Here is a 14,258-nt window from a genome sequence, read left to right as displayed (position 1 = left end):
ACATTTATAAATCAGGGCTACCATCCCACCTCAATTGATGACCAAATCACCAGAGCCACCAGGATACACAGAAATCAACTACTCCAAAACAAGGAGAAGGAAGGAAACAATCATGTACTCTAGTAGTGACTTACAATCCACAGCTAGAGGTAGTAAGGAAAACCTCCATCATACCTACACAAGGATGACCACCTGAACACCATATTCCTGGCCCCTCTGCTTCTGTGTTACAGGAAACCCCCAAATCTGAGGAACTTTATAATCAGGAGTGCATTGCCCTCTGACACACAAAAAGGAACTTATCCCTGTAATGTAAGGAGCTGTAAGACCTGCTCACATATACTGACTGCGGACAGGATACGGATCCCCAACACACAGCAGGACTATAAGATCCCCAGGACAGTCACATGTTTCATGTCTGATGTTGTGTACCTGATCCTGTGCAGTAAATGTCCTGTTAGGGGGCTTTATATCGGAGAAACAAGACAGAAACCGAAAGCGAGGATGAGATCTCATCACCACACAATTTGTGCACTGCGGCCGAGCATTTTTCTAGTCATGGACACAACACAGAAAACATGAAAGTCACCATATTAAAAGGTGCTAGGTAAAAGTAAATTTCCCTTGTGCAAGCACCGAGTCATGACTGACTCCTAGGGTGACATCACATCATGAGTTTTTTTTTTTGTTTTTTTTTAAAGATAACACTCTGGCCTGGTGACCTCCCAACACCAATTTAGAGGCCATAAAACATTCACATCCTTATCAGTGGACTAATTAAGTATTTACTCCTCTACTCATCCTGTTCTGGTATTGTTTTAAGTGCACATTAATGTGTGTGTGTTTCAACCTGTAGTACCATCCTGGGCCGTTGCACAATGTAGGGAGCTGTCTGAAAACAGCTAGAAGTGGGAGAACCCCTTTAACCGAATTAATATACATTATGCATGTCCTGCTCTGGTCTGAAATTGCCAGGCACTCTACAATAAACTAGTTAGGCTGGGTTCACATAATTAGTTGTTTCTGGCTGAGCTGAATACAACTAATGTCAGAATTTTAGACCTTGAACACTGGATGGCATCTGTCACCATAGGCTATTAAGGCATCTGTTTAATATATATGCCATGACAAGCTCATGATGTCTATATTCACTGCAGGGCATAATCATGCACTACATGATGGAAGGGTGCAGAGGCTCCTGAGGACCCCAGGACGTGGATTTCAGTTTCATGTTGTAGCCCCTCTCTAAGGGTATGTTTACACATGGTGGAAATGCTGTGGAAAGTCCACAGCGGAGAATCTGCAGCAAATTTCCGCATCCAAAGAGTGTCAAAATCCAGACCATTGGTGCTGATTTCATCGTGCTTACCTCCGAAATCTTCAGCTGACAGCGCTTCCTTCACCAGGCCACCTGTCAGCCTGCAAGAGTGCAGCACCACTGGTCAGGTGATGCGGAAGTGCACAGCGGCGCTGCACTTCAGGTCAGGCCGTCGGGAGGTGGGTGTGGGGGTGTGGGGGGGATGACTGCGGGTACACAGCAGACATTCCGCAGCATTTCTGCCACATGTACACATACACTACGTCCCGTGGGACCGCTGCTATGCCTGCAGTAAGGAAAGCGTACATGAAGTGGCCTCCTTCTGCTACGATAGGGGCCGATCATCTACAAAGTCATCTGTTTCAGGTACCGATCCGCTTTAAGAGTTCCTGGAATGAGCACAGGTCCAACAACGGCTTCATGCATGGATCACAGCAGGAGGCCACTTCGAGTACACTTTCCTTCAGTCACAGCATCGGTCCCACCAGACTCAGAGAGACGTCGAAAACGGATTTCTGCTTCTCATGTGCTGCTCTGCAACTTTGGAATTGATTTACTCTCTATCTCTTACAGGGGCCACAACACAAAACTGAAATCCATGTTCTGGGGCCCCCAGGGGCCCGTGCTCCATACTATCATGTAATTGCATCTATGCCTTCCTATTCAAGTACGCTATTGCTATCTCAGTATAGGACACCAGTATTGGGATGTAGCGCTGGATCCGGCTTTTTGATCGCACCCTGTATAAACTATAAAGAGGTGAACGTTCCCTTGTAATGAGGTAAGTGACGCCCTCGGTACCCCACCTCGCCCTGTGGTGCCGCGGAGCCCCGTATGTAAAGCACATATATAGTTACATAATAACAGCATCAGCAGCAGATGGGAAGCAAGGTGCTCGAGCCTGAGATAAGTTTCTTTGGCTTGTGCAGAACTATCGATTTGTGAAGACTTGTGAGCCTGGCTAATCAGTAAATATTCCAAATGCCTATGAAGAATCTACCTCTCTGTGTTGCAGAAACCGTGTGGTCAGCAGAAATCCGGGCTGAAATGCTGAGAATATGAACCAATAAATAAATGATTGCTATTACGTTGGGTTTTAATATACCGGGCTGCAGCCATTTTTGAAAATAAGAAAAGTATATTAAAAAACCTATATTATGTACTCTCCCCTCGCCATGGACTGGATTTATTATTTATGACATTCATAGACTATGCATAAAGGCTTTTTCACATTTGGGAACATTAGGTTTGCTGCAGGGTGTGACCATTACATTGGCAGGAAGCTTCAGAATGCCAGCACACATCCTGACCCTCGCTGCACACAGGAATGTAACATTCTGCGCCGCTTCCTAACTTCTTCCTTCAAAGTGAATGAAACAGCTGTAGCAACATAATGCCGGTGAGCAGACCAAGACATCTAGACTTTCCATCATCCCTTGTGTAGAGGACTGCGCACAGGGTATGAATGTCAGGAATATGAGGGCCAAGAATGTTCTATTCCGTGCACTAGTTCTTATATGCGTGGGGTCGCACTGGGGCTAAACATCACCCCTCAAGAGGATGTGACCCCTCCAAATAAGGCCTCATGTACACGGGTGGATTTTTGCTGCCGAATCCGGAGCGGGCATCCACCTGCAGGTTTCGCAGCAATAACTCTACAGCAGTGATGGCGAACCTTTTGGAGACCGAGTGCCCAAACTGCAACGCAAAACCCACTTATTTATCGCACAGTGCCAACACGTCAGGGGGCGGGGCTTATCATGACATATGATTTTACCTCCGTTGTTATAAAAAGGAAAGGGCTGTTTCAAAATAGACCGGGTGCAGATTTTGACTGCTTTTTGGATGCAGAAATGCTGCGGAATTTGGCACGGACATTTCTATTGAGAACATTCTGCAGGATTTCCGCCACATGTAAACATACCCCAGCAGTAATAGTGAGCCCCAGAGTGGCCCCACTGGTAATAGTGACATTCCACAGCGGTCCCAGTAGTAATAGTGACATCCCACAGAGGCTCCAGTGGTAATAGTGACAGCCACAGCTGCCCCAGTGGTAATAGTGACAGCCCACAGCGGCTCTAGTGGTAATAGTGGCATCCCACAGCAGTCCCAGTGGTAATAGTGAAAGCCCACAGCGGCTCCAGTGGTAATGGTGACATCCCACAGCAGCCCGAGTAGTAATAGTGACCACCCCTTCCCCCCACAGTGGCCCCAGTAGTAATAGTGACACCCCACAGTGGCCCCAGTACTAATGCTATTACTGCTAGGGCCGATATAGGGGACACTGTTACGAATAGTATCCCCTATATCAGCCCCAGTAGTAATAGTGCCCCCCTGAGACCTATACACTTACTCCCTCCTCCTCGTCAAAGTGCTGCTGTTCCTCTGCTCGGCGCTGCTGCTAGTGCTGATCCCAGGTGCACACTGTGACGTCAGTGTGTGCTGCCGGACGCCTTCTCCCCCATGCTCTCACGGAACCATGGAGGGGGACATCAGGGGAGGGGGGAGAAGGATCCCAGCTGCACACTGACGTCACAGTGTGTGCCGGGATCAGTGCCGCTGAGTGAATACCGCCAGAAGAGCCGCGGCACCCCGACTGGTATACACTGCCATGGTGAGCAGCCGCTACCATGCGTGCCAGCAGGGAGGGTTCTGCGTGCCGCAGGTTCACCACCACTACTCTATAGCATGCTACGGAAAAATTAGTTTCCATGCAGTCATGCCAGCCTTCCACATCCCAGATGTCAAAGTGTATAACTTGGGGCTTGTTTGATAGAGTTTGAAGGGACCCAGGCAAACGTGTTCATTCTATGGATCCAAGCATTTTAGGGCTTATACACAGGAGTGTATTATGGTTCCATACAACTTCCGAGTTGTACAGTCATTGTATGGCATCTATAGAGTCTATGGGGTCCTACTGTACCTCTATACGCCTCGGATTTTATATGCAAAACATGACTAATTGTGGTATTGGCTAAAAACGTAGAATCCTGTGATGTTTATAGAATGACTATTTGCTGTGCAGGTAGGGTTGACAGCTTGGCCTGCCGCCTAGTATGATGCATCTAGACTGTGACGCGGAAACCTTACTGCTGCAGAAAATGCTTTCATGTCTGGAATATTTTCTGTTGCTGGTGTGATTCTCATGTAAAATACTGTGATTTTCTTTCAGCTTGAATAAGGATATTGCTGTAACTTCCCTGGCATCGGAGATCCTCGGCGCAGTAGGACGCCGATAGACAGCAGGAGAATATTATCTTTACATTCTCAGAAAGACTACAGATGGAAGCAACTTCAGACGGTGGAAGAATTCATCCAGGTGTAAATCATTACTTTCTCGGTAGAAAACTGTTGCCTTATTAACCCTTTCCAATCCAATTAGTATCCTGGTTTTCCTAGGGGGCTTTCTCTTTTTCTGCTGTAATACAACAGCGCTATATGCTGGCTAAAGCCAGTACTGCATGAGGTGACATGTTGGATAGGCTCTGACAGCAGAGAGGCTGGCAATATACAGTAAGAGAACCCCAATGGGCGTCTTCCAACATCGGAGCCGTACAACCTTAAATCATAAGGTCTTTAGACATCAGACAGTCGATTGGAAAGGGTTAATGTTACTGAACTTGCGCTTTCTGAGTCTGTTCATACTGGAGGTTCAAGACAATGTCTGCAGGACTCTTATAAACTCCACATGTGCTTTACCGGGGCTCAGATGTACACGGCGCCATTATCCGGGAATCCACTGGAAAACGATACATCTTTCAAAAAATTGTGACATCATCCGTTGGGTGTCAAAAGTATATATATTTTTATGCTTTCATAGGACACAGAGCAGCATCTCGGCCTACGTATTTGTAGTCGCATACACACTGTTGCATTTAAGAATTTTTTAAAATTTTGTTAATTGCCTTTTTCATGTTTTTATATATTTCAATAAAAAGAATATGGGCTTTATAAAGGTGTTTGCTAACGTTGTTGCATTTTTTCCATAATGCTTGGCCAAACTTTGAATTTTGATGGCTTTATTAAAGGGGTTGTCCCGCGCCGAAACGGGTTTTTTTTTTTTTCAACCCCCCCCCCGTTCGGCGCGAGACAACCCCGATGCAGGGAGGTAAAGAAAGCTCACCGGAGCGCTTACCTGAATCCCCGCGCTCCGGTGACTTCTCTACTCACCGCTGAAGATGGCCTCTTCCTCCGTGGACCGCAGCTCTTCTGTGCGGTCCACTGCCGATTCCAGCCTCCTGATTGGCTGGAATCGGCACGTGACGGGGCGGAGCTACACGGAGCTACACGGAGCCCCATAGAAGACTGCAGAAGACCCGGACTGCGCAAGCGCGGCTAATTTGGCCATCGGAGGGCGAAAATTAGTCGGCACCATGGAGACGAGGACGCCAGCAACGGAACAGGTAAGTATAAAACTTTTTATAACTTCTGCATGGCTCATAATTAATGCACAATGTACATTACAAAGTGCATTATTATGGCCATGCAGAAGTGTACAGACCCACTTGCTGCCTCGGGACAACCCCTTTAAGCTCCTTACATTTCATATAGATCACATATATCTCTGAAATATTTATTTGTATATTAGGAGGCTCTTCGTTTTCAGGTATTTCATTACCTAAAGTGCTACCTCGCTAAAAACACATTTTTTCCTATACCCGTTTCCCTCACCTGATTACCTGCCACTATAATGATCCGGTTCGGGGTTGGATTCTCTTTGTTTTAAACTGGTGCAAATTGGTAGCATAGTCATAGGAAGACAGACTTCGATACATGGGTAATGTTGGTTTGCAGTACAAGAGGAGCAGGCAGGTAGCATAGTCAGTGGAGGCCAGAGTAGTAGTATTGGTTCGCAGTATAAGAGGAACAGGCAGGTAGTCAGTAGAGGTTGGTACATGGGTAGTATCGGTTCGCAGTACAAAAGGAGTAGGCGGGTAGCATAGTCAGTGGAAGCCAGAGGTCGGTACAAGGGTAGTATCGGTTTGCAGTACAAAAGGAGTAGACATGTAGCGTAGTCAGGGGAAGCCAGAGATCAGTACACTGACCAAATATTTGTAGATGGAGGAGCAGGAAGAAGAGGAGCTTGATTACAGGCTGGGAGCTCAATAATCACACAATGAGAGAGGAACAAAGCTAGGTTTAAATAGTGTGTCTAATCAAGGTACAGGGTGAAGACAATTGGGAAAGCAGGAGCAGGGAACAAGAGCAAGGTTCAGCAGAGGAGCTATCCAGAGAGCTAAGTAGATCCGCCGGAAGAGCCACTGCCTGGAGTACAGGTGCTCCTGGGTTTGAGTCCTGACAGCCACACTCTGGAGGTCTCCTCTGTCTATTGCAGTCACTGCCATGCAATATACAGAGGAGACCTCCAGAGTGTGGCTGTCAGGACTCTTTCAGGCTTATCTTGATCATAAGATTTTTACTTTCACATCAATCCGATGATGCTTCAGTACAGCATTACTTAGAGGCTATACCATCTCTACTTGCTGGATGGACAGTTTATTTACATTACCTTCTATATTCACCTTAATAGGCTACATAGCATAAGTATACAGTCAGGAAGATGATCTGTGATCTCCTCTATTATAGCTGTGTGACAGGAGCTGTGTGATCATCATCAGTAACTGTGACAGGAGTGTCTGTTTTGTCCTCCAGGCTGTTTCTGTGGTAAGGTCCATGTGTTAGCATCACACAGACTGAGAAATTGACTAGAAACTGAACACATAAGGCTAAGTAAGTTTGAGTTAGTCACGATTTAGATCACATGACCATCTGAGGAGAAAGAGGCCAGGAGTTTCAGATTAAAAATAATAACTAACCAAGGTAATACTAGCCAACACACACACACATATATATTGGGGGATAGCTACCTATATAATGAATGAAAATAAAATCATCAGAGTGGTTCTTTAAATTAGCAGAACATTCTCAGTGGTAAAGTGCCAGTATGAAGAAGCAACTCCGTGACATGAAGAATGACGAGGAGCAGGAATAAATATCGATGAAGATGTCTTTGAAGTTTATAGTTCTCATGTGAAAAACTTTGGTTGAGCTCTGTTCTTCGTTAGGAGCTTCCATCGCGGATTACATCACATTTGATTCAATAAGTATCACAGCATGCTGCACTATTTCTTTCCAGTAAAATGACAGGCACCATCATGACACAACTTCATGGGCCCTAAGTCATTCAAATTCTCCGCCTGCCACTGGTGGTCATCATGTCACGGATCCATCACAACTTGAATTGTCTTACGGAACAGAAAAACTAAATTCATAATGCCGATATCTACCAGCATTAACCCTTTCGGATCTACAATCTATCTTTTTAAGTCAGCAGTTTGACGTTTGATTACTTTTAACAGAACTCTGCAATCCTCCAGACCAGACAGTCATGATGACCTGTTGACCTTAGTAATCCGACAAAAAAGTGAAATAATTATGTGCTCGTTACCAAAATGGCAAAAACGTAAGTGCCAGGTTCCCAAAATTAAACGTAAACACTTTTCACCTTCCTAAAAACAACAAAATCAGGAAATAAAAAGAGCACAACAAAAATGACCAAAGCTCCTCACCATCCAGTGCAGGGACACACTTATGAATTATTCTAGATAGAACAGATACCCTGTGCCCCATGCAACATGGTGCCCACATCATGCAGAATGGGGGCTTCCCAAACGCACAAAAAAAGATCCCTGTTCTTCATTTATGCACTTGCTGCCTTCTTCCTATCAGCTCTTATTTTTAACCCAAAATTTGCACCCAGTAGTGCATTGATTGGCTGAGCTGCGGCCCTCGAAGAACCCATCACACCATGGCTCAGCCAATTCATAAATCCTGTGATTGCTGTGATCGGTTCTCTGAGCGCTGCTCAGCCAATGTGGTGGCTGTGATTGGTTCTCCGAGTGCTGCTCAGCTAATTAATGCAGCGCTAGACAAACCAATGTGATGACTGTGATTGGTTCTTCGAGCCCTGCTCAGCCAATCAATGCATCATTTGATGAACCAATGCGTTTGCTGTGATTGTTTTTTTGAACGCTGCCCAGCCAATCAGTGCAGTGCTTGAAAAACCAATCATAGCCATTGCTTCGGGGAGGCAGGATTTGTGAATTCCATAACTAGGAAGTGATCCTGTGTGGGCGGCTAGACGCTGTAAAAAGCGGGCTGTGTGAGAGTGACCTAAGTGGGCGAGTTTTACATGCAAGTTCCATCCGACAGCAATATGGACGGAACTCATGCATGTTATTAACATATTGATTTTAATGTGCCTATTGACATAAGCCTTTTTCTTGTCTCGCAGTGATGTCGTTAGATTGAAAGATCGCTGCACATCCTATTTTCGGGCAATACTTTCCAAGCAATGACCCATTACTTACTATGGGATCTTGTTAAAAAAAATGCATCGTGCTCGCATCCAAAAATCAAAATTGTACAAGTGTGATATCGTTCAGAGTTTCTCGCCCCATGAATGTACTGTAATAAAAACATTCTAGGTGTGGGAAAACATGTAATGGAAGCTTTTTAAATATTGTGATCCAGCTGTCCACATCACAAACTCCTGCAGGCAAAGCTGCCAATCACTCCGGAGGAGGAAGGCTTCTCACATGTCTTGGCAGCATTTAAAGGCAATGTATTATCAAAGAAGCTTTGCGGGTGAGGCTTCCGTCATCAACCAGTTGCCTAATCAGCCGGACCGCTGCATCTCCTGCTCTCACTATAAGCTTCTGATGGTCGCCAACACAATTGGAGGTGCCATGTAACGACTCCCATTCCTTCCAGCGGCCATAAAGCACACAAGCCCCACTGCACAGTCTACAGTAAGGAAATGTGCAGCTCGTATATGACTAATCCCAGCAAAGCCTTCAGAAATAAATAGCTGTAGCCCTTCAACAATAGAACACATTATTTTCTTTCTTCATTCTTGCGTCTAATTAAAGAAACAAATTAAATGACACTTTAACCCCTTCCTCTACAGCAATTGTTAGCCCATGTGACAAAGCTGTTTCTAAACTCTAACATGTCACTTTATGTGGTGATAACTTTGGAAAGGGATTCTGAGATTGTTTTTTTCATAACAGGTTGTATTTTATTTTATGTTGGGGGTATCTCACACAAACGGATTCTAATTGCGGAATCTGTGATCACCGTCCACCCGGACTTCCCGCGGCAAAACGCAGTCATTGAAAGCCATGTAGTTTTGATATTTCCTTCCCACTCACGGATCTGAATTGCATCTCTGAGAGACAAACTGAACAAAAGCAGCAATTTTGTAATTCTTTTTTATGGTGTTCACCTTGTGGGCTAAATCACATCTTTTATCGCTTCGGTTGTAACGACTGTAGCGATACTAATTTTGTAGAGTTTGGAGGTTCCAGATAAGTTGTGTTTTATTGGTCAAATGGCAATTTTACTATTTTTTTTTACTGTAAACATTTCTGTTTGTGTTTTGATTAGTCCTACAAGGAGGCTTTAAGATGCGTTTAGTTCATCGCTTACATAATACACTGCACTACTTATGTAGTGCTGTGTAACGTGTCATGTTTATTTACACTGATATACAGTCTATTTGAACCTGCCTTCAACAATGTCGAAAGACCTAATTAGACACAACGATTATCGCTCAAAAGCCGTCTTTTGAGCAATAATCATTGTGTCTAAACCCGCAACCATTGTGCACTGTTCGTTCATCACTCATTTCTAGCCAGCTAGAAATTAGTGATGAGTCTTATCAGCGCCGCATGCTGATATCTCAGTGGGCGGCGCTGATAGCATTCCTTTAGCTGGTATCCTGCTGGCAGTTCTTAGCGGGACACCAGCTGCATATACAAAACAGCTGCTTTGTACTCAGAGCTAACGTGGCGGTGTCCCACTTCACCTGCATTAACTCTTTAGTAGCTAATTAGCTAGAGCTATAAAGATGATCGCTCAAAACTGTCACTCAAACTGTCGTTTGAGCGATCATCGTTCCATGTAAATGGGCCTTAACAAGCCTTTGTAAATGGTAGACCCAGAGGCCATTGTTTGGCTTCCAGCTGTCATAGCAACCATTGGCATAGATGGGTGGCGGGAAGCCAGGATTGGAGCAAGATGGAGCCGGACTCCAACGATTATCGTCCAGGCTCTGCTTGTAGACCCATCGAATCACATAAATATGCACCAGAGTAAGTGAATGGGTCCTGTCCTATAACATATGGGCAAATTAAACCCCCCAAAATGACTGTCATCAACTGGTTATGCTGTGAGGCACAAATGTGAACAAGTGTCTGCCTATAATGTTCCAGAAGAATGTTTTGAGTAAGTCTGAATAAAATCGTGTTTCTTCTTCTGTGATGCTAACGAGCGCACTGGCTCTCATACTAGCTGGAGTGGAATGCATGATATTTACATGTGGTTTAGTAAAGATAGTTTCTCAGTTTAATAGAATTAATGAGCCTTTCAAGTATATATAATCCCTTTGTGTTGTATCTTTTCCTAAATATGGTTACAAATTTATAAAGTAATTTTGGAAGCACAAACCCATAATTCCATAACAAGAATACTATAGAAGGACTGCATGTTTCCTTACTACTCTGGATTTGATGGCTTCTTAATTAGCGTAGAAATGCTATAAAGCCAAGGGCACACGCCAACACCTACCGTACGCAAGATTAAAGTTGTGTAGAGGACTGTGCGCTGTTGCTGTTGCCTTGGGGTACTTTCAGGCGAGCCGATTATCATCTGAATGAGCGAGTGAGGTCATCGTAGCTCGTTTGCTCGTGCAGCCTGTTTACACCGCAGATACATCGTTGGCTCGTTCAAATGAGAATCGTTCAGTCTTATAGTTTGTTGTTCGGTTGTTGGGTTTGTGTTTAGACCAAATGATTGCTGTTCACTTTTGGAAAAGTAAACATAGTAGTGATGGCAAGACATGGATCAGTACATTCGTAGGTACAAGGGTTCGCAGTAACAGTAGACCACATAGTATCTGTGGATTTTAGGTCTGACCAATCTGCATGTTATATGTAAATGAGACTTAAAAATCGTATAAATGGATCCTTATTTTTCAGCGTTTTTCTGAAATAGGTATTTTCCTGGGAAAATGAAAGTTGTAGGAAGACGAAGGCTCTTCTGTTTTTTTATGTATGAGTACTTGCTTATTTTTACAATGCCTTACAATTTGGGCAGTAGGTTCCTTTAGGTGAATTTGCTGTAGGTATAGCCTCACCTGTCTTTGGCTCCAGTTGACACTGGGTGCAGCGCTCTTCTGTAAAGACTTCACTTGGTTGCATACTTATTTATCCTGGAGCACTCTGAATGTATCTGTACTCCTGTGAAGCCAATTGTGTATATCTTTCCCCCTTGGTATGAATTTGTAATTAATGTACGAGGGTCTGCTGATAAGTCTTTGGCCTTTTGTTCTTTTTTTGTTACTATGGTAACGAATGTTACATCACATGAAAGCCTTATGTGTCTAATATATGTTTTCAAAATTTTGTGTTTGTAGCTTATGGCAACAGTGATCTAGACACGCGGGAAAACAAAATGGCGGAGTCTAAGGCGATATTCACAGCAAATGAGAGCAGAGGAGTGATAAAATTCTTGTTTCTGCAAGGAAAGTCCGCGAAGGATATTCATGGTGATATGTCGCCGACATCGGGGGATCAATGCCCTTCATATTCTACAGTTAAGAATTGGGTTGCTAAATTTAAAACAGGCCACTTAAGCACCAATGATGAGGAACGTCTTGGACGACCGAGAGAGGTTGTTGTTGTTCCGGAGATCGGCGATGCTGTGCCCAACCTCATACTGGAGAATCGGCCAATTTCAGCTGCAGGAATAGCGGACATCATGGGGATTTCTGGTGGACATGTTTGTGTCATTATCCATAAACATTTGAACATGAAGAAGCTTTCTGCAAAGTGGGTCCCCAAATGTTTGACAAAAGATCAGAAAAGCATTTGAGTGAAAACTTCCCGGTCCATTTGTCAGCGTTTCCTGACTGATAAGAACTTCCTGGATCGACTGGTCACTATGGATGAGACCTGGATTTATTTGTATGACCCTGAAACCAAGGAACAGTCAAAACAGTGGAGGTACATTGGTTTTCCTCGCCTAAAGAAGTTCAGCCACTAAGTTGATGGCGTCTATGTTCTGGGATAAGGAGGGCGTGCTGCTAGTGGACTACCTTCACAATGGTTCCACCATCAACGCAAGGTATTACATTGAACTTTTGGACCAATTGAAGGCAGCTCTGAAGGCTAAAAGGTGCGGCAAGCTGTCCAAAGGAATCTTGTTCCTGCAAGACAACGCCTCCACTTACACTTCACAAGCGACCACGGCAAAACTGGTGGAGCTAGGCTTCCAGCTGGTTGACCACCCACCTTATTCACCAGATCTAGCTCCCTCCGACTATCATCTGTTTCCAAACCTGAAGAAACACCTCAAGGGTACCAAATTTCACACCATCTCTGATGCCATGGCTGCTACGGATCACTGATTTGAGGCACAACCAAAATCCTTCTTTTTGCAAGGCTTACAGAACTTGGAATACCGATGTAAGAAGTGTGTTGACATCAGTGGAGAGGAGGTGGAGGAAATGTAAAGTTTCACCTTCCTATCTCGTTTCTTTCTGGTTAAAGCCAAAAACTTATCAGCACCCCCTCGTGTTTTCCTAGATGTTTTAAGCAGGTTCAGGTGACAGGTGTGGGAGAAAAAGCAAAGCAACCTCCAAATAAAAGCACTTTAGCTGCAAAGATTGTGACATCCTCTTACCTGATGACTATGAGTTTCTAAGAACCAAACGAGATGAGGTGATAAGGATGAAGAACTAGGTCCAAAAATCCATGCCGAGATGAAAGTCAGTAAAAGAAATGAAAAAGGAGGGTGGAGCAAGACCCAGTGAGGGTAGTGGAATATTTATGGAGTACAAAGAGTTTTCAATGATTGAGTATTTTGAATGGTGGAGGTGCTGCCAACCAGATGACGCTCCACCAGTGTGGGCGTAAGTGTAGCGAAAAGGATGTGAAAAGAACTGGTATGGAGGCGCAACACTCTAAGCTGCTAGAAGATGTAGATCAAAGTCCAATGTGTGATGGTGAAAGCACTTCTTTTTTATTATTTTTCAGAAATTAAAAACCAGCAATGGAATACGCGTTTCGGGGAAGAACCCCTTCGTCAGTTCGGCTGGATAGGACAACAGGATGCCTAGGGGTGACACGATTCCAAAGATGTATAGAATGTGTCGGAGGTCCTGTGTGCATTTTTTTTCTCCCCTGTCCTCCTGCACACAGGACCTCCGACACATTCTATACATCTTTGGAATCGTGTCACCCCTAGGCATCCTGTTGTCCTATCCAGCTGAACTGACGAAGGGGTTCTTCCCCGAAACGCGTATTCCATTGCTGGTTTTTAATTTCTGAAAAATAATAAAAAAGAAGTGCTTTCACCATCACACATTGGACTTTGATCTACATCTTCTAGCAGCTTAGAGTGTTGCGCCTCCATACCAGAGATGAAAGTCAGTCTCTGTTCTATCGGGAATGTCTAAGTGTTGCCATGTGCCCTCCTGTTGGAGCATCATTCTGGTGAAAAGTAAAAACTGTTTCCAGCTCCCCGTCAGATTGCAGACATTGCATGATTTTGGATGTGGAAGACTAGCTGTTTTCTAAAGAAGACAAGAACAAATGGAGACAGTAGTCTTCCTATAAATACACAGAAATTGTTGAAGTTCTTCTAGTCAAGGATTGGGATGTAAAACAGGGAAAAGCTCCTAACTTCACCTCTAAGGGACCTAGGGCTTCCATATCGATGGAGCTATAAAAAAAAAAAGTTAAAGGGGTTGTCCCACGAAAGCATGCGGTGTTAAGCACTTCTGTATGGCCATATTAATGCACTTTGTAATATACATCGTGCATTAAATATTGGCCATACAGAAGTTATACTCTTACCCCCTCCGGTGTTGGCGTCC

At 44.3% G+C, this 14,258-nt stretch overlaps 1 protein-coding gene across 3 annotated transcripts in view; it reads left to right on the top strand.

Moving 5' to 3' along the window:
- Positions 1–5,259, top strand: part of ULK4 (unc-51 like kinase 4) — a 649,532-nt gene extending 644,273 nt beyond the window's left edge. For all 3 annotated transcript variants that reach the window (XM_066584674.1, XM_066584676.1, XM_066584675.1), the window contains exon 37: positions 4,491–5,259. In XM_066584674.1, coding sequence (XP_066440771.1) covers positions 4,491–4,557 — 67 coding nt within the window. In that variant the 3' untranslated portion in view covers positions 4,558–5,259. The remainder of the gene's footprint in view (positions 1–4,490) is intronic.
- The last annotated feature ends 8,999 nt before the right edge of the window (positions 5,260–14,258 follow it).

This window comes from Eleutherodactylus coqui, chromosome 12, assembly GCF_035609145.1.
Source record: "Eleutherodactylus coqui strain aEleCoq1 chromosome 12, aEleCoq1.hap1, whole genome shotgun sequence".
Lineage (NCBI taxonomy): Eukaryota > Metazoa > Chordata > Amphibia > Anura > Eleutherodactylidae > Eleutherodactylus > Eleutherodactylus coqui.
This window is presented reverse-complemented; position numbering and strand designations above follow the sequence as displayed.